This window comes from Typopeltis vanoorti, chromosome 2 (genome assembly GCF_054136105.1).
Source record: "Typopeltis vanoorti isolate ZY-2024b chromosome 2, IOZ_Tvanoo_1.0, whole genome shotgun sequence".
NCBI lineage: Eukaryota > Metazoa > Arthropoda > Arachnida > Uropygi > Thelyphonidae > Typopeltis > Typopeltis vanoorti.
Window position 1 is genome coordinate 75,274,764 of NC_143550.1, and position 22,147 is coordinate 75,296,910.

The following is a 22,147-nucleotide window of genomic DNA, read 5'->3' on the forward strand; positions in this document are numbered from 1 at the left end:
ACGATGATCAATTAGTGTGATTGAGTGAAATTATACTATTTCCCACTTTAAGCGAGTGATTAATCAGTTAATGGGATTTTTTTACATTACTCGGAATTTTGTGTCACCAATCTGCAGCAAACGGCAGTACTTGTTAGTGTAGCAGCCGGTGGGCAGTGGTAGTTCTGCAGGTGGTGGCCGGCAACACTCAGCAGTTGCCTCAAAGCTATCATCGCAAGCGCACATGCAAACTCTGTTCTCTTGCTCAATCACTTTTCCTTCATTTTGCTTTAATTTACATACCTATAAGGCTTTATTATATTTATCCCCTGATATGGAAAAGTGAGAGACTGATAAAGAAAGCTGCAGTAATAAAAAAAGAAGAAAAGTGATTAAATTAGAAGAAAAGCTGAGAGACATGAAAGTGGTACTGCTAGTAATACAATGATTGTGTGAGACCTTGGATACAGCAAGTCTACAGTTCCAAATATATAAAATAAGAACAAAGAATAAAAAGAACAAGGAAAAGTTGCAACTGCTACAAGTACAAGGAATATTCAGGCAAAAACTCTCAATACTTTTACATCATTGAAAGTGACCAAATTTCAAGAAGAATAGGAAAGCTTTACTGTGAGTTTAGGATGGTTTGACCATTTTTAAAATCAGGCTGGACTGCATAATGTAACAATAACTGGGGAATCTGCTAGTGCGTTAAAGATTCTGTGGCCAAGTTTCCTGAAGAATTGCAAAGGATAATTCAGGAGGGTGATTATGACAATCATGAAATATTCAACGTCCACAAAACTGGTCTCTTTTGGAATCGTATGCCAACAAAAACTTTCTTGTTAAAACTGAAGCATCTCAAACAGGATACAAAGTATCTAAAGATACTTTGTATCCTGGTTGCAAGAGGCAATGCAGAAGGAGACTTTAAACTCAAGCCTATGTTAGTTTATCTTGTGCAAAATTGAAGATCTGACATTATTGAAGAAATCAGCACAATTGCAAAAGAACTTGGATTTAATGAACTGGATAATAAAGATATGAGAAACTTGCTTGATTCTCATTCAAGACAGTTAAGCAAGAATGATTTTCTTCAACTAGAAGAACAGCTTGCATATGAAGAAGATGAGCGTGAACAAGAAGAGAATATTACGACTAAGAAAATAACTGCAAAAGAACTTGAGCTAGTTTTCAATCGCATTGAGGATTTTTGATACTGATCCTGATATGGAACGAAGCTTCGAAGCCCGCCGAAATCTTGATAAAGTGATCACCAGCTATTGCATGACAAGATGAAAAAGTCCAGCACTATTCAAACATTTTTACTTAATTTATTTCGTAAAAAAGTAGCCCAATCAAATGTTTAGACATTAAATAAAAATTTAAAAGCAGTTGATTTTTATTATTAATTAACTTTTGATGATTTTATCCTCTAATATAGCTTATACTGTAAATTTTCAGATTTATGCTAAGTGATGGATGAATTATTCTTTATTGCCTTCACTTAACGAGATTTTGCTTAGCTCACACTAATTGATGGGTTAATTAATCACGTTAAGCGAGATTTCCCTGTATAACCAAGTAGAAAAACTTCCAACAACTATCTCTAATCCAGAGTATTTTAATAATAAGGTATGACACCTTTTGGCAATTCATATAAAAATATGACTTCTGTATTACTTCAACCTTAGTATTCACCTCTGGGTCTAGCTCTCACTGATGAGACCTCAATAAAGGTTGAAACCGGTCTGGGTAGTGACCCTTCCCATAATACGTAACATTATACATTCTTGTAAGGATATATGCTTTACATTATGGGATAGTAAGGCAACTGATGTGAAGTTATAAGCTTCTATATACGAGTTACCGCAGTCCTGAAAATAGTTCAGGTGCAAACTTTGTTTGCTCACACTTGAATAAAGGATTAAACCAAGTATATAATTTCTTGGTATCTTTAATTTATTTAGAGTTATGAGAAGTAGATCAGATGTAACTTTGCAAGAGGACCTAAATAGACTGTCTGAATGGATGAGTGTGTATGTGGATATCATTTTAATGTTGCAGAGTGTAAGATTTTAAAAATTTGGGAAGCAAAGATGGGATGCAGAGTATAGGATTGGTGGGGATATTTTGGAGGTGATGAAGGAGTTGGGGGTTGTGGCAGATAGAGACATTTTAGGGAAATTTCAGGAACATTTTAGCAAAATGTCCCTGAAATTTTATGGACATTTTGCTAAAATTGTGAGGACAACACAGCAGATTATGGGAATGATGCAGAGAACACGAATGTTACAAAGTGTAAGGTTTTAAAATTTTGGAAGCAAAGATGGGATGCAGAGCATAGGATTGGTGGGAATATTTTGGAGGAGATGAAGGAGTTGGGGGTTGTGGCAGATAGAGACATTTTAGGGAAATTTCAGGAACATTTTAGCAAAATGTCCCTGAAATTTTATGGACATTTTGCTAAAATTGTGAGGACAACACAGCAGATTATGGGAATGATGCAGAGAACATGAATGTAACAAAGTGTAAGGTTTTAAAATTTGGGAAGCAAAGATGGGATGCAGAGCATAGGATTGGTGGGAATATTTTGGAGGAGGTGGAGGATATGAAAGATTTGGGGGCTGCGGCAGATAGAGACATTTTAGGGAAATTTCAGGGACATTTTAGCAAAATGTCCCTGAAATTTTATGGATATTTTGCTAAAACTGTGAAGACAACACAGCAGATTATGGGAATGATGCAGAGAACCGTGATCTCTACAAGTAGAAATGTTTTAATTCCATTGTACAAGACTTGGATCCGGCTACATATGGATTACTGTGCACAGATTTGATTGCCAGGCTCTCAAAAGGATAATGAGATGTTTGAGAGGGTCCAGAGACGATTGACTAAGTTGGTTTCTGGTCTCTGGAATGTGGAATGAGGACAGATTGAAAGAATGCAAATTACAGAGCCTATTGGATAGAATAAAGAGGGGAGACATGATCATGACATATAAGTTGGTAAGGTTTAATTACCGATTAATGTGAATGAGATATTTTATAGAATATCAGGAGAGAGAGGGGGGGGGGGAGAACAAGAGGCCATTCTTGGAAGCTGTATAATTTAGGTGTGAACAAAAAGGTGAGGAGTAGATTTTTTTTTGCATGGAAAGTAGTGGGTGATTGGAATGCATTGCCTGAGAGTGAGGTGAGTGCTTGGACAGTGAATGGATTTAAGTCGCGGTACGATGAGCTGTACATGTGAGAGTGGGACCTCCCACAATGAGTCTCTTGACTGCATGGAGGTCTGTTGATGATAATAATATACACACTAAATATATACTGTATATTTTATATTGCTAGTTCTTTTATCACATAATTATAGTTTGTTGTAAATGGCAGGACAGAATAAGAGAAACTTCCATTCTGAAATATATATATATATTTTTTTTTATTTTATGTGGGGGGGGGGGAGTCATTGATGTATATAGAAAATGGTCGCAATCAGCTACTGCATGTAAATCTTGTATAAGCCTAGAAAAGAAATGCCAGAATAAATTTTTTGATTTTATCTGATTGCATTTAGATGATCGTTTTTTTTTTTTTTCCTCAAAGAACTTTATGAAAGATAATTACTTTTATCAAATAATTATTTTATGAAATAATTGCAAAGGTTATTTATTAAAAAAAAAAGTTCACTATTTCTTTTAAGCTGTCTTGTTTATTGTGTATTCATAATTCTGGTTATAAAAATTGCAGGGTTTTTTCCTCCTGGAAACTCTAGTTTTTCATCTTGCATATAGGCAAATCAGCCATCAGAATACATGCAATTTACAGACAAAAAATACTCTTAGTGATGATGGACAGTAGATGGTGTTAATGATAGTTGTGTGTAGTAGTAGAATTAAGTAGTTGTGAAAACAGTGAGATGTGTGGAGTAGTGTGCCCTCCTGCAATGAGTCTTTGGACTTCTTGGAGGCATTATGTATGATAATAATAGTAAATCACTTCACAGAATGCTTACAGTTTTTGCACTTATACAGTTTTGATTTACACAAAACAAACTATCATATTTATAATAATGTTTAAATATTATATCTTTGTGCTAATTTTGTATCCCCCCCCCCCATTTTCAAGAATCACACATTACGAATTGAACCAAACAGTTATGAAACAAATTATCTACTAACATATCTGCGTAACATGCTACTAAAGCATTATCAGTTATTAATGTCATTCTTATAATTATTTTTGATGTTCAGTTTTTGCAAAAATAGTACGAAAATAATCTTGAGTTTGTTTTGAAGAAAGAGAAAAAGAACATTGTAAATAAAATTTATATATATTTACATTTTAGATAAATTTACATATCACATATAAAAAACTACATATTATTATTATTTGGTAATTTCTTTCAACACGTTGCACTTTTTTTTTTCCAAATTGTTTCTTTCCAATATAGTTTTATCAGATGACTTAAACTTTTTTGATAATAAAAGTGAAGAGATATTATTATAAATTAAGAAATTATTTGATCATAAGAATGATCAGCGGCATTAATTTTGACAAAAATACTATATCAGCTTGCAAAAGAAATATCCACGTTTCTGTTTGAGATGTCTACTAATCAATCAAATGAATGAAAACAAAAGAAATTGTTGATGTGTACTGCATTACTGGTCGGGGCTCTTAGTATGACTTCTGGGAAAGCATTCTTTTCTTTCTCAATAGTTGTGAGAGTAATCTATGCTTTCAACCTCTTTCTCAGCAGTGGAATGCTTAGACTAGCACTCACAATTAAATTTTATCTTTTTTTGTGGAATAATAATAAACGACTTTTATATGCTAAAAATATAACACAGAAACTGTTTGTAAAACTTAGAATAATTTAATCAAACAGCTGAACATCTGATGGAAAAGATGGCATCGGCTAAAATACTCAGGTTACAAAAAATAATGCAGGTTTAGAAGTACCTTTCTAAATAATGAAATGAAGTAATAGATTTTGAGTACTCTTTTTTGTGAAAACTTTCCGATGGGTAAAAATTAGACAACGAGTAGTTAATGTAGTTGTTTATATTCAGTTCCTGGAGTATAGAGAGGGAAGGAGTGGAAGGATGCAATTAGAAATCTTCAAAATGAGCATACATTTTGAATCAGTCTATATGGAATATGTTTCGTATATTTCACCACATCCTATCTACGGTAGTTGGGCATTGACTATTACTGAAATGAGCATCCTACAAAAAAGTATAAAAAATCATCTGTTGCAGTTTTAAGCTAAAGGTGATATGACTGAGATTCTACTGCAATGTTACTGGATATAAAGTTTTGATATTTTAAAAAATTCTCACAATTGGAAAGTGAGTAATGCAATTTAACATTATTTGTTACTCCTCGAAACAGAAAAACGTGTTTTGAAAACTGAAGCATGATGAGCCATATATTTTCTGGGGGTGGGGGGGGGAGTTCAAATCATATTATTTCAATGAATGCTATTTTGAAAACATTATTATTTATAAATATATAAGATTTTCAGTGGAAGCATTTGAAGATAGCATCAAAATTATTATTTTTTCTGTGGTCTTCTCAGTAAAAGGAAGGAACATAAACCATCTTGTTCCATTGCACTAATCTGAAACATAAAAGATTGCAAAAAGTACAGCATTAGTAAATAAATTCATTGCCAAGGCTGATTTCTTTCACATTTCAAATAGGTAATTTATTATTTATTTTATTTTCACACGTGAAATTCATGTTTATCCTTGGGAACAAACACAATAAATAAATTGTACAGCAAAAAGTTAAAATATTGAAGGACAGTAAAAGAAATTCCAAGTAAAACAGTATACTTTTAAGTCAAGTAGACATACAGGTTACTCTATTACAGTTGATCCATTAATGCATCTATAATCGCCATTAAGAGATTAACAGCAGAGTAGAGTAATGGCATAAAAAAAGGGAGACAGGCACTTGTGTTTTGATTCTTGAGAAATCCTAGGGTAGTTTGTGTATTTCATCGAATTTTCTCTCTAGAGAGGTTAAAGTTACCTTACCACAATCATTCTTTATTTTTACTCGCCACACAGAAAGAGTGCTTTAGATTTCATTTGACCTCCTTGACTAGTTTCCTCTTGTAATCTAATTTTGTTTTCCTTGCCATATTGGTCACTCTTCTTGCCTATGCTCTGAGCTTGCTGATTACCTTTCTCTTTATATTCTCTTCACAACTTTTTTTTTTTCAGTTCCTGCTTGTTCAAATGTTTAGCCACCTCCCAGGTCAAGATGCATGATCACTCTTTCCATTCAGAAGAAGTGTTGTTTGGTTATGGACAAATACTTTGATACTCTCAAAAGATCCAGCACTCAAATCCCTGCTCCCTTCCACATGTTGTTGTTGTTGTTGTTTCAGGTATTTATCTCTTAGTAGCTGCATAAATCCATTTCTTACCCCTCCTCCCCATATGTCCTTCTGACATCTCTTGTCTCCTAAGTTGAAGTACCCCATAATTGCATTTAGCATTTGAGCTAATTTGCTTATGCATGTTTGCTAATCTTCCTTTGCACCCTTAGGCCTCTATTTCACATGAGATGATAGCCTCAAATGTGCTGCCCTTCTGCTAATCTTTTACACTTGTTGATTGTAATTATTCTGCAACAGGCTTCCTCCATCTTGTTCTCTCTGTCATTCCTGAAAATATAACATCCTTCACATTCTGTCCCTACATCGTCTGCTGCAACCAAATTTCACTACGTAATGTTGTTAACTTTGGATACCAAACACTCCTCACCTTATTCCTGATATTTCTGGCATTAGTATACATGATTTGTACCATCTTCTTCTCTCCCTCCCTACAACAATCATAGCATTTTGTAGTGATTGTCACCTTCATATTCAAGAGTTGAGAAACTATTTCATTGTTATTCTTCCACTTCCTCACTTGAATGGTGTCCGCACACATACACAATTATTTGCATATCCCACCCAGTTAGTTCTAGTTCCCTTGATTTTGCACTTTTAATCTTTTACTGAACAACACTTTCTCTAGACACTTAACTTTAAATTTGTTCTAGTATAATCCATTTCTTATATAAGTCTTTTCATCATCAAGCGCTTTCCATATGTCTACACATGACATATGGAAAGAACCACAGAACCTACACTTTGATTCATTTGCAATTGTTGCCATTCTTCTCAGTTTGTTCCTGTCATCCCAGACACACAATCTTAACATATTTTTTCTCATATTTTTTTTTGCTTCTTCCAGTAGCTCTTTCATATCTTCTCTCGGTGCACATACTTTGTTCATACACTTGATACACAGAATTGATTGAAAAGTGACATTGTCCTTAACACCATAGCAAAACTTAGTACAAATGCAAGATTTAGAGAAATGTGAGGTGATTATTATTATTATTAATTGACACCTCCAGGGAGTCCAAGGACTCATCGAGGGAGGGCTCCTGCTTTACAACTCTGTCTCCACCATTCAATCACCAACTGACCACAACTACACCAACGCCATCTACTGCCGACCACCACTGGTATTTCTACAGACAATTGCAAACATCCATGCCCATGGTGGGATTTGAACCTGTAGCCTTTTGGTTGGAGAGCAGATACGCTGATGGTTTAATGATCATAAGAATATAGATGACCCACATCCAGCCTATATAATTTCAATTTCGACATCCAGCCGAAATAATTCCAGGAAAGTACTGAATGTTTTCAACATGCCAAAATATAGTTCCTGATATAAGTAATAGAAAAACTTCATGTCAGCCATTACACAACCAAAATAAATGAATACTTTAGGCCATCTCTGACTCCATGACAGACATCAAATAAGAATAAAACTGCATATCATCACAACTTATGAGTGCTTCCAGCATTAAACAATACTGGGTGAATGAGGATGGTCTCCAACATTTTAAAAATAACAGCACTCTAGGTAATATATATAACTGTTGATTAAAAAAATAAGCAAAAATTACACACACACACTTGCTGTTATTATTTTTGTTTATTTTTTAATTACCAGTTCTCAGGCAAGGGTCATCAGTTGACTGAATCAATTAGTTCACTAATTAATGAGTTGTAATTGAGCCAGTGTTCCTTTGTTTATGATATGTATACTCAGATATACTCTGACCTAAATATGAAAGTCAAAATGTCAAGTAATTAAGTTTATTTTATCTTAAATTACAGTTATTATGCCAAAACCCTAGTGACCTCATAATTTTTCCATAATAAAGAAAGGAAGTAGATGTGAGTTTTTGTATGGGGAAGGAAATATACAAGTGTAATAGACTTATAGGTTGAAGAATTAGAAGAAAGATTATATGCAAGTAAAGTAATATACACTTGTTGCTATTTCAGTAAGTGTGTTTATTGTAAATAAATACCGCGCGGTTAGCCTAGTGGCTTTGCACTTTGCAACCATATGCCTGGGGAAGGAGTGTCCCAGGTTCGATTCCCATTGTAGACGTGAGGAATTTGAGGATCTTCCTGAGGCATAGCCAAGTTAGCCGGTCTTGGGCGCAGTCAATAGGGTTTTTTCCGCCAGTTTATCTGGCGTTTTTCATCCCGCAAACAGGCAAACCGGCCCAGTGAACATACGCCTCTACAGTCAAAAAATATATCCCCCCCAGCGGCAGACCAGGCGACGGTCGGTTGGGAGTAGTACTAACAAGAAGTCGCATCTAAATGTAACACGCGGACCCTGCATAGGAAGCGGGAATAACGCGTAGAAGAAGAAGATTTATTGTAAATAAATGGTTCAAACTTCTCTACAGTTTTCAGTTGTACAGCATAATATTTAGTTTGAAACTATTTCATTTTTTCAGGAAGGAACATCTTAAATTAGTGTGACAATTGAATTCCCAGAATGCACACATTAAAACTATATTTGCTTACCTGTAGACTAGTATTTTCTGTCACCTTCATTTTATCATATGACATTGGATGTCAGAAAATCTGCATCTTTTCAAGGCATTCTTCAGTTTTCAGAACAGCCAAAAAGTCTTAATGGGCTAATTCTGGTCAGTATGGAGACAGATCCGATTTTGTGATCGATTTTTTAGCCAGAAACTCACAGACAACTATTACCCATGTGCAGCACATTGGAATGATGAATGATCTGGTTGTTTAGCCAAAGTTCAGGTCTCTTTCTTACAAATAGCTTCATGCTTAAGCTTGCCAGTATTTCTGAATCCCAATATTGATTCATCATTTGTTTGTTCTGGTTTAATGAATTTGAAGTGAACTATACCTTAAAAAAAAAAAAAAATCGTCTTCATCGCAATCATGATATTTACATCTTTTTTCAGTCTTGGTAAAGATAATGTTTTCCATTGCATGATTTGACAATTTATTTCAGGTTCATACTGAAAGCACCAAGTTTCATCACCACTAATATAATGACTATGATGAAAATGGCCAGTTGTGAAGCAAGATCAGAACAAGCTGGTGTTCTTCACTCAAAATTTGTGAAACCATCTTTTTTGTAGAAATTTTTCTCATTTTCAAATTGTCCATCAAAATCTTCTTCACTAATTGCCAACTAATTGCCAATCTCTTTCTACATTTCCACATGTTCATTAAGTTTGTGGTTCCTCAGTTTTTTTGCCAGCTCACATATCTTTCCCTTTCTCTCTTTAAACCTCTTCTTCTCATAGTCCACAAAGCACTGTTGAGTAGATATCAGGAAATATAACTCACAGAAATCTTCCACTGAGTGCTTGATTGACATTTTGTTTTCAGTTCTACTGGCAAAAGAACTGATTGTTTGTCATACTTCAAAATTTGTGACATGATCAATGTATGGTATCTTTATGAATCATCCATAGCACCTCGTTTCAAATGCCAGCAATCTCTTTTCATCTTCTTTTAGGAAGTATAAGCAATAGTATAAGGCTATTCTGGGAATTTAATAGTCATGTTAAATGTGTGTGTGGATGGATGGGTGGGTGGGTGTGTAATTTTTACCAGTTCTAAATGTTCTTACTGTTATGCTTCTAGTATCAGCCAGTGTAGGCTACCTCTACACTTTACTAAGGTAGAGGGTCCAAGTTTCACTTCCATTCTATATAGAAGTACTGAATTAACTAGTGTGTCAATAAGGTATAATTTGTTTATAATTGTAAGCTTATTATCTGTCCATAGCAGTTTTAGTTTTTGGAGTGCTATATTTGCTTTTGCAAATTTTGATCTAATATCCTGTCTCGATCTTCCATCTTTATTACAGATATTGCTTAGGTATTTAAACTGATCAACTTCTATGGTGTATTGTTCAGTTGGATTTTTTCACTTTCTGCCACAACATTTCCTTCTTGGTCATCTGTACAGATATTTATCATTGTTTTTGATTTTGAGGTACTTATGATTAAGTCATTTTTTTTTTTAAGTGTATGAGCCAACTTTGTGGTGATTATTTGGAGATCTGTTTTGTTTTATTTGCTAGGCGATCAGTATCATTAGCAAACTTTAGACAGTTTATCCTTCTTCTTCCTACTGTCACTCCAATATCACAGTTCACCAGGATTTCATTTACAACATATTTGAGTAAGCAGTTAGATAACATTGATGATAATTTGCACCAATCTCACTTCACATACTCCATTGGAAAGGTGCTAGAATTCCAGTTGATTTCAACCATCATTTCAGAAGATGAATGCAGGAATTCATTCAGTCAGTCATTATTTTGCTACCTACTCCATAATGTTGCAGGATTTTCTGTAGGGATCAAGCTGGCATGAGATTCTGTAAGATTTCCTTCTATCTAAATAGTGGATAATTAAGGATAGGTGGTACCATCTTCCTGTCTTTGCCAGCAAGCATTTGGTTGGACAAAGTGGAACAACCTTCACACAAAGGGTAACCCTACCAGGCACATATATATATGTATACTTTCAAACCCCTGCAAGTCTACTGGAGTTTGAAACCTCTTATGCCATTCAGATACACTGAACTTTTTTATGGCATCATCATTATGAGCCACTCTTATCACATCTAGAGTTTCACTTGTCCTTTTACCTAACTTTATAGAACACTTGATGTTAATGCACTGTTAACATCCATTTGCTCATTTTTCTGCCAAAAGCAACAAATACAAGTGTAAACTCTACCATGGCTTGTCAACTACTGTCTTGATTGTTTTAATACAGCTGAAAGCAATAGCACAGACATATCCAAACATGCACAGTCATATGGTTCTGTCTGAATCACCATGTATGCAATAGTATAAGGCTATTCTGGGAATTTAATAGTCATGTTAAGTGTGTAAATTTTACCAGTTCTTAACGTTCTTACTGTTATGCTTCTAGTATCAGCCTGTGTAGGCTACCTCTACACTTTGCTAACCATTGTTATATGAAGACGATTATGAAGAGGATATACTGCAGCATTGCAAGAGAAGGATATCTCTTCTGGAATTGAAATATCCATCAGTTTGCTCCTGCACTCAATAAGGGACAGAAGATAATAAGTTTCTTTTTTTTTTTTTTTCTATTTTTTTGTTACCTGAAAATTTCTTCTCAGATTGAAGAGTATTTTCATACTCTGTCTACTTGAGTGCATTCATGTATGTTGCATACATCATATGCAATATATATATATATATACTTAAGTGTTGCATTTTGGCTTCTTTTTCACAGTTCTACCATATGAAATTCATCATCATCATCAAATTCCTGATTTGTAATGTACCTTCAAGAGGGGGGGGGTACAGGATAATTAATGATAGTACTACATGAAAACTATGAAATTTAAGATTTAAAAATATAGTTACCTAACTTGAGTTAAGGCTTTCATTGGGTTGCTGAGAAACATGCCTTTAGATGTATTAAATGTTGCAGATATTTTTAGTGCATTACTTTTTTTTATTTGTTTTTCATTTTACTCCTCTAGCTTTTGACATGTTGTATATATTGTCTTTTTGCATTCTCTTTCGTTATAATTCTATATTATCATAGATTGATTGTTTTTTATTTTAACCTTTCTTTTTCATTAACTTTCTTAGTTTGCTGTTGAATATATTCTTACAAGGGATGATATTGACAGTGAAAAACTAGTTCTGTTTGGTGGGTCCCATGGAGGATTTTTGGTTACACATCTCAGTGGACAATATCCTGTAAGTATTTTAGTGATTTACATAATTCATTGTTATTACGAGATGAAGTTACACAGGTCATCATCATAGAAAGCTCTTGTTAACTGTCACTGTCTCGTTATTAATACTTCATCTTAAAATTAAGGCAGAAGACGCAGTTAAAATTTTAACAGCTCTATGTCAATGAATTTGGGTTACAACTATATAGCTTAGGAAATGGAAAAAATTAGTTTACATACCTCTATAGAAGAAAGGCGATGCAAGAGAGTGTGAAAATTACAGGACTATAGCACTGATTCCTCATGCAAGTAAAATCTTACTTAAGATCATTGAGAAAAGACTGGAACCATTAATGAAGAAAGAAATGCCAGATGAACAGGTAGGATTTTAAAAAGGCAGAGGAACAAGAGATCAGATCTCCAATGTGAGATAGATAATAGAAAGAGCACAGGAACATCAAAAGAATGTTTACTTTTGTTTCCTTGACTACAGTAAGGCTTTTGACTCTGTAGATCATGTGAAACTGTGGAATGTGTTAAGAACAATGGGAGTACCAGAACACTTTCTGAGGAATCTTTATCATGAACAAGAAGCCACTACTATCCAACAAATATTGGGGAAACTGAGTATTTTACAATAGGTAAAGGGGTGTGACAAGGATGTATTTTATCTTTGTACATGTTTAACTTGTATAGCGAATACATTTAAGAATGACAGGGCTGGAGGAGTCTTCAGTTGGAATTAAAATTGGTGGAAGAAATATTAATAATTTGAGCTATGCAGATGATACCACCTTGCTAGCAGAATGCAAAGAAGATTTGGAGAAACTTATTATGAAAGTTAAAGAAGAAACTGCTAAATATTGCTTAAACTTTACATCAAAAAAGACAAAAGTTACAACATATGAACTTAACGATTTTGAAGTAGATGTGATACTAGGATCCCAAATTGATAAAGATGGGTATTGTACTGAAGAAGTTAGAAGAAGATTATTACTTGGAAGGAAAGCAATGACAAATTTAAGCAAGATCTTTAAAGAAAAAGATATTAGCCTCACAACAAAAATCAGATCGTGAAAGCAATGATATTCTCTCTGGTACTGTATGAATGTGAAAGTTGGACCCTGAGAAAGAGTGAAAGAAGGAAGATAGATGCATTTGAATTATGGGTTTGGAGATGATTACTGAGAATACAATGGACTGCAAAGCAAACCAATAAATCAGTGATAGACAGAATAATGCTCCCTTGAAGCTGTTGTAAAATATATAAGTTGTAATAGCTATGTAATATATTTTTACTACCCTGTGAGGGTAGTATCTAAAGGTCAGACAGATTTGGAAATTTCTTTGTCTTTGTCTCTCTTTATGTCTTTTATGGTCGGCCATCTTAAACTTCTGACTGCCACCATATATATGCTAATACTATATCTCATCTCCCATGCTCTATAGGCTAGCAAATTTATTTGTTTATCAACTGCACCAGCTAGACTATATATTGAGAGTGAGAGTATAACACCTTAATCCAAAAAATCATGTAGGTATCTTAATTGTATTCTTATTCCCCCACTTTAAATCTACTCTAACCTTCCATCAGTTGTGGCAAATAAATAAAGTTCATATATACTTCTCTCACACAGGTTCGAATTTTTTAGAGATAGTGCATTTGACAAATTACAGTTCAGTATGTTATTTACAAACCATTTATTTAAGACTAAAGAGTATTTACAGTATACACACAAGTAGATGCAAATTCCTTACTATTCTAAACTTTTACTCCAATTTAAGATCTAAACATAATTATTATATTTACGGCTATTTGCCTGCTTCTGTTTAGGAGTGCCCAGTTTAAATGCCATTGGCTCTTTTCTCACGGATTCTTAGGGCATTGTAGATGTATATTTATCAATAAATATATGTTGCATAGAGGACAAGAAATTCATACATACCTTTTTATGGGTGTTGTGGCTCTTATTCTTTTGCATTGTCCAAACTACTGTGTGTGTGTGGGGAGGGGGTTGGCAAGTGGGAGAATTGAAATAACAAATGGAAAAAACCTGGGTTTTTTTTGAATAACATATATATATACATATATATTATAAGGGATGGGCAGAGCATTTTTTATATATTTATATGAGGTGGGAAAGGGTGAAAGGGGTTGAAAACAGCAACTGATTTTTTGGAGGGGGGGGGGGGTTCACAGGGTGCGGTCCGTTTCGACTATTCGTGGTCGTCGTCTGAACACATGGAGGAAGTGGATGCTATGTCAGGTTGGGTAGGTGCTTCTGCTTTTGAAGTGTTTGTGTTATCGCCTATTGGTCGGGGTTGTGACCTCAATTTTATGTTGTGTAGCTTCCAAACCTCGGAGATTATGTAGGGCCTGTGTACATTGATAGAGTTCGCATCACACTTGATGGCTATTGTTTCTGATATTCTAAGCATTGTTTCATTGTCTTGTCTGTCTATTATGATGGCCTTGTCGATCTGTGGGATATGTTTTTGTTCAAGGATGTGGATAGCTATTTCCGTTTTTTCCTGTGCTTTGTATTCAATTTTTCTTTTTGATGTTGCATTTTTTAGTATTTAAATGTTCTGTAATAGGGATGTTACAATCGTGGAAGTATTCTTGTAGTCTTGCCCATAAAGACCTGATGGTGGAACCTGTGTGGGTGATTGTTACGTCCCTATCTTACGATTTTGTTTGTCTTATAAATTGCCTTCGTCTATATTCTTCTAACTTCTACTTTCAAGACATCACCAAAATTCCTACTAATATCTGAGTTATTGTTCCCCATAGTATCCCTGGTATTTGTATTTTAACTGCACCCTTTGGGATATTTAGTTTAAGATATTTTATACATATACAGAGAAAAGGAACTCAAATATCTGAAAGTGCAACTATTGCAGTTGTGACACTAATTCTTGTTACTCAACATTAATTCCTTAAACTTCCCGTTTCTTAACATTAATTCCCCGCGTGATTAGGCTCGAATGTTTCTAAGCGGTGCATTGGATTAGCGATATCAGACAACTATTTTATCATTAAACAAAAGGTTTATTATTTCTCTAAACATGGTACATATCAAAATACTCAACTAAATTACTTACACACTAAAATTAGCTTAATACAAGTAGATGGGCTATGATTCGACAAAAGTTACTACGATCATGTCGCCACAAAATTTCATACAAAACATGAATTCACTTAACATGGACAAATTAGATTACCACACACTATTAGATTATTCAACTTCAAGTACACTAACAAAATTATTAACTACTCTAGCACATACTTATGACAATTCCGATTCGCTACACATCACACTAGGCATTCAAATTCCTCAGGCTACTTGATTACTCAATTCACACTAATCAAACTCAATATTAACAAAACCATTTACTTCATTAACACACAACTATGTCATTAACTTTCCTTTTACAATATAGTAGGCACTCAAGATTCTTAGGACAATTAATTATTCATAAATTATCAACACTAGCTAGCTTACTTTTAACACTCTCTATCAAATTCTAAAGTCCTATTATAATTTCTCCCTAATCACTTTAACAGTTCCGTATTATGACAATGGTACCTATCACAAACAACTTCTAGTTAACATAAGACAAAATTCACAATACCTTTCTTTAGCTTCACTTACGGGCCTTTACTTTCTACTGAACGAACTTGCATGCATAACTTCTTGCAATTCAGGGCTATATAAACATCTGCGCCGTCGGCTGTACTATCCGAAACGAGGACATCGATATTTTCACAGCTTCCTATGACTTTATGGCATATTTCGCTTTCTACGTAGGAATACGGAAATAGCTTTCCCGCTCACCTTCGATTCCTTGTTGTGGCATGAGGATATAAGCCATATCTCTCCACTCAGGAACACCGTGAAATCCACTAGAAAACCAAACTAAAACCACCGCGACTACCCGAACGTTTCTTCTCCTCTGGCAAAAGGCAAAAAGGCCTCAAGCCTCCTTGACTATCTAAACGTCTTCTCCAAAAAACCCAAAAGAGCCTACTCTCCCCTGAGGGGGGGAGTTACCAACCCTTTTATAGCTACTCCCCTAACGGCACCCTTTCTTACTTCTTTTTCCCGCCTCCTACTTGTTTTCCGTCTGTCTACCAATTGGGTAGCATTTTGCTGCCATACATCATTTTGATCGGCAACTCGCAACGAAGTTTCTATCCAGGTATAGGCCCTAAGCGATATTCCGTTATTTCTCTTGTTAGCCTCTATCTTAACCCCCTTTTAAACCTTTTCTCAGAATTCTACTTAATGCTTAATCTGTAGCCTCTTACATAGCGTATTTCATGACTCATTCTTTTATACTTATGCACTTAACTCTTTCATTCTTAATCGCATTACTATATTAATTCTTAGTTAGCTACTTATTTAATACAAATTCCTTGTTTAGTCATAATACATCTTAATACATTCTTTTCTTTTGTTATCTTAACTAAACAATAGACCTTTACGTTTCACTCAATTTATACTGGATGCAAGAATATTTGATTAATTAAATTATTCCTTTTATGCAGGGGTTTTTATTTATGTTATTTAATTTTCATGTTACACCATGATAACTGAGAATATTATATTCTCAAGATATCAGGTGTAACAGTGATATCACAGTCTTTTTGGCAGGGAAATTTATAGACTACGTTGTGGTGTTCAAATATTTCTCTTTGTGTCTGAGAGTTAGTGGGTTTTAGGAGATTTGCCAATTTTTGGTTTGTGGTGAATACCAGTTTGTAGTCAGTATGTTTGAAGATGTATTTGTAGGCTTTGTATGTGTTTTGGGTGTATGGTAGTGTGATAATTTTTTGTGTTGGGAAGTTTATTTTGGTACTTGGGTTGTTTTGGCGGTTTTTGGCAGTCTTGTTTGCGTAATTTATTTGTTGTGTAGGATATTTGCGATTTTCGAAGATCTGTGTTAGTTTTTTTATTTCTGCGTTTAGATTATTCTGATTGGTTGAAAATTTGTACGTATTTATGAATTGTGATAAAATGACAGATTTTTTAACGGAATATGCATGGTACGAGTGGAAATGGAGGTAGTTTCCGATATGTGAGGGTTTGTGGTATATTTTTGTGGCTATTTTGTTGTGTGTTCTGGTTAGTGTGAAGTTTAAGAAATTGATGGATTTGTTCTATTCGATTTCTATGGTAAATTTTAGTCTGTTGCTGTAACTGTTTAGGGACACTTTTAAGGTGGTGATGTGTGTAGGATTTCCAATGCACAGAATATCGTCCACGTATCTGCCATAAAATGTGATGCCGGGGGGGGGGAGGGGGAGTAGGAGTGATTCTATGTGTGCTAGGAATAATTCCGCTAGTTGTCTGCTGATGTTTTGGCCCATGGGAAGTGCGAAGATTTGAATGTACACACTAAATGGTATGCACTAATAAACACCCTATACAACAATCGCTGCTTCCAACCCTTTGGATTAATTTACCGCCTTGAGATCCACAAAAAAAAAAAAACAATTCCATCATCAATCTATCGCACCACAACCTCACACCTGACAAAATCACCATCCTGAACAAAGGACTAAACTTTGGCGTATCCCCAAAATACATACAAAACAAAGACATCATTACCAAAATCCAAGCGAAATTAGAGTATGACCCTAATAAAGAAACAATATTCTACAAAATTAACAACATCATAAACAGTAAAATAATAATAAAACCAAACATTGCCCCCAACTTACAAAAAGCCCTATTATCCCTGAAAAGGAACCCGAACATTATTATCAATAAAGCTGACAAAGGAGATACTGTAGTCTTCACAAACCTAACCAATTACCACAACAAAATAACAGCCATCTTAACCGACCAACACAATTACCAAAAAATCCAAACTGACCCCACCCCCGACCTCATTGAACAAATCAACATTACCCTACACACCCTAAGAAATAAAGACAAAATAGACAAAACCACAATGAAAAACACAACCCCCCCGCACTACACGCACCCCTCATATATTTGGACAAATTAAAACCCACAAAGAGGGGTACCCGATGAGACCAATAGTCTCCTACAAAATCACCACTACAGCTCCTTTATCGAAATTCATAGTGAAACTTCTCAGACCATTAATTACAGCATCTAACTTCATGATAAAAAAACTCGGACGACCTTTTCATGAAAATAAAAAACCTAACCCTATCCCAAGGTGACATCCTCACTTCATTATATGCAGCCTCTTTATACGCCAACGTGGATGTTCCCAGAATTTTAGACATCATACACACACTACTCACAGAAGACCACACCCTACACTCTCGTACTAAACTAATGTCCTATGACATTATTAACCTAATAAAACTAATAATCTCGGCAAACTTCTTCAGTTTCAACACCACCATGTACATTCAAATCTTCGGACTCCCCATGGGACAAAACATCAGCAGACAACTAGCGGAATTATTCCTAGCACACATAGAATCACTCCTACTCCCCCCCCCCGGCATCACACTTTATGGCAGATACATGGACGATATTCTGTGCATTGGAAAACCTACACACATCACCACCTTAAAAGCGTCCCTAAACAGTTACAGCAACAGACTAAAATTCATCATAGAAACCGAACAGAACAAATCCATCAATTTCTTAACCTTGACACTAACCAGAACACACAACAAAATAGACATGAAAATATACCACAAACCCTCACATATTGGAAACTACCTCCATTTCACTCATACCATCCATATTCCGTTAAAAAATCTGTCATTTTATCACAATTCATAAATGCGTACAAATTTTCAACCAGTCATAGTAATCTAAACGCAGAAATACAAAAACTGACACAGATCTTTGAAAATCACAACTATCCTACACAACTAATAAATTACGCAAACAAGACTGCCAAAAACCGCCAAAACAACCCAAGTACCAAAATAAACTTCCCAACACAAAAAATTATCACACTACCATACACCCAAAACACATACAAAGCATACAAATACATCTTCAAACATATTGACTACAAACTGGTATTCATCACAAACCAAAAATTGGCAAATCTCCTAAAACCCACTAAATCTCAGACACAAAAAGAAATATTTGAACACCACAACGTAGTCTATAAATTTCCCTGCCAAAAAGACTGTGATATCACCTACACTGGTTCCACCATCAGGTCTTTATGGGCAAGACTACGAGAACACTTCTGCAATTGTAACATCCCTATTCCAGAACATTTAAATACTAAAAAACACAACATCAAAAAAAAAATCAAATACAAAGCACAGGAAAAAACGGAAATAGCTGTCCACGCTCTTGAATAAAAATATACCCTGCAGATTGACAAGGCCATCATAGTAGACAGACAAGACAATGAAACAATGCTTAGAATATCGGAAACAATAGCCATAAAATGTGGCACGAACTCTATCAATGTACATAGGGCCTACATAATCTCCGAGGTTTGGAAGCTACACAACATAAAATTGAGGTCACAACTCCGACCAATAGGCAATAACACAAACACTTCAAAAGCAGAAGCACCTACCTGACCTGACATAGCATCCACTTCCTCCATATGTTCAGACGACGACCACGAATAGTCAAAACGGACCGCACCCCGTCAGCCCTCCCCCTCCAAAAAATCAGTTGCTGTTTTCAACCCCTTTCATCTTTCCCACCTCATATAAATACAGGGGTATCTCTCTAATCCGAATTAATAAAAACCGTGCTCGTTCGGATTAGCGAAAAGTTCGGATTAGTGAATTTTCCCCCAAGAGACAACAATAACTAGCGTTCGAGACAAAAATAACCAGATTCTACTGGTACATCAATTTAATTCTGTAAATAAATGAAGCTATTGATAGAAAAAAAGCTACTTACTGTAATGTAAAACTTAATAAAATAATACAGTATACTCAAGTGTATTTTAGTAATAAATTTAGTTTGTCAGTGTACCTGTATTGTTGAGGATTCTGATTTAATAAAATTGCATAGTTCAGTACATAACTTAATTTCCATAAAAAATATCACTTTCTTGTACACAACACAAAAAAAAGTTGTTTTTTTATTTCTTTGTAAAAAAAAAGTCAGTTATTTTCTTTTGCTGAAAAAAGCTAAACTTTTTTCAGCAAATCAATGCTACTTCTCAGAGCTGCATTGGCAATAAAATTTTGTGGAATGGCGTATTATCATTCTGCTTAGCCCATTCCGTACACGTATTAAAACTGTCAACTGCTTTTTTCTTCAAGTTCTTTATCGTCATCATCATGTTCTAATTCATTCTTTAGCGTCATATTTATAATTTCAGCATCTCATTTGATTTCGAATTCACTTTCGGTTCTACCTGTAATCCATTCTGTAACATCTGTTTGTGAAATTTCGACATGTGGATTTATATTTTTAACCAAATTATGCACGTTTTGAATTTCCTCTTTTTGTGTATCACCATAGTTATACTGTATTGTGATAATAATAAAACAAATAATAATAATAGTTAAAATAATAATTAAATAAAAATAATAGTACACAAAATAACAATACGTAATAAATAAAACTTTTTTTTTTCTTTCAAACCACAGTTCGGATTACTGGAGGGTTCGGACTAAAGAGGTTCGGATTAGCGAGATACCACTGTATATAAAAAACGTCCTGCCCATCCCTTATAATATATATGTATATATATTTTATTCAAAAAAACCCGGGTTTTTTCCATTTGTTATTTCAATTCTCCCACTTGCCAACCCTCCCCCCCCCACAGTAGTTTGGACAACGCAAAAGAAGAAGAGCCACAAAACCCAGAAAAAGGTATGTGCGAATTTCTTGTCCTCTATGCAACATATATTTATTGATAAATATACATCTACAATGCCCTAAGAATCCATGAGAAAAGAGCCAATGGCATTTAAACTGCGGCACTCCTAAACAGAAGCAGGCAAATAGCCATAAATATAATAGTTTGTTAAGAGGAGTAACATGAGATTTTTCCCAGAAACAATATCCTTAATGATCTAAACATAACATTACACAATTATGAGACACACACTGGTTAAGCCTAAATTACTTAATTTAGTAATCCACCTCAGAAACATAATACATACAATCTTTGAATATATTTACTTTACATACTTTCAGTAATACAATTACTTACAAATTCCTTTTTGCTGATAGTCCTTCACATTCATCAAATGTTCCACAAGAATCTTTTTATCTTTTTCTTCACTTACTGTGTTGCTCCTTTCTTCACGTTAATTTCTTTCCTTGCTCATGAATTCGACTGTCCCTTTCTGTATTAGATCCTTATTGTAGCAGCAATATACAGCTCCTTTCCTTCCTGACAACTTGACACAATATTTCCCTAGTAGTGACGATCCAAATAAACGACATATGAAGCTTCTCTTTCACATTCCAACCACAAATGGTGGTGATCTTCAGGTAAGAGAATGCCTTGAGAATCCTGAAGATGAACCAATGAAGCTTCTCTTTCAATTTCCGACCACAGATAATGGTGATCCCAGGTAAGAGGAAGCATTGAGAATCCTGTCAATAAAATTCCTTTCTGACGAGGTGCCTTATATAGGCCTAGATTTCCATTGTACACATGCACATTTCTCGAAACTGGTTACGTGCTCACCTTCGTCAGGTAAGAGAATGCCTTGAGAATCCTGAAGATGAACCAACGAAGCTTCTCTTTCACTTTCCGACCACAGATAATGGTGATCCCATTTAAGAGGAAGCATTGAGAATCCTTTCGATAAAATTCCTTTCTGATGAGGTGCCTTATATAGGCCTAGATTTCCATTGTACACGTGCACATTTCTCGAAACTGGTTACGTGCTCACCTTCGGGGGTGTTGACATCAATTTTTGCACCCTTTTGAATTCCTTGTCCTTGGCACTTGTTGACCTTTGGATACAATGACGTCATTCTTTGCAAATCTCTGTAACTTTCCACTAATGGTAATCCTTTTTATTCTTTACTAATCTTACCGTTAGACTTGCTGACTCATGTGCCACATTATAGTAACAAAGGCTGAACACAATAACTTACAAAAAATATTATCTCAATGATTATTTAACAAG

The 22,147-nt window shown here is 34.8% G+C and overlaps 1 protein-coding gene across 1 annotated transcript in view; it reads left to right on the forward strand.

Annotated features, from left to right (window-relative positions):
- LOC150109184 (acylamino-acid-releasing enzyme-like) overlaps positions 1 to 22,147 on the forward strand; it is a 467,476-nt gene that overhangs the window by 369,164 nt on the left and 76,165 nt on the right. Inside the window, exon 18 of the mRNA XM_090411884.1 lies at positions 11,987 to 12,097. Coding sequence (XP_090268010.1) covers positions 11,987 to 12,097 — 111 coding nt within the window. The remainder of the gene's footprint in view (positions 1 to 11,986; positions 12,098 to 22,147) is intronic.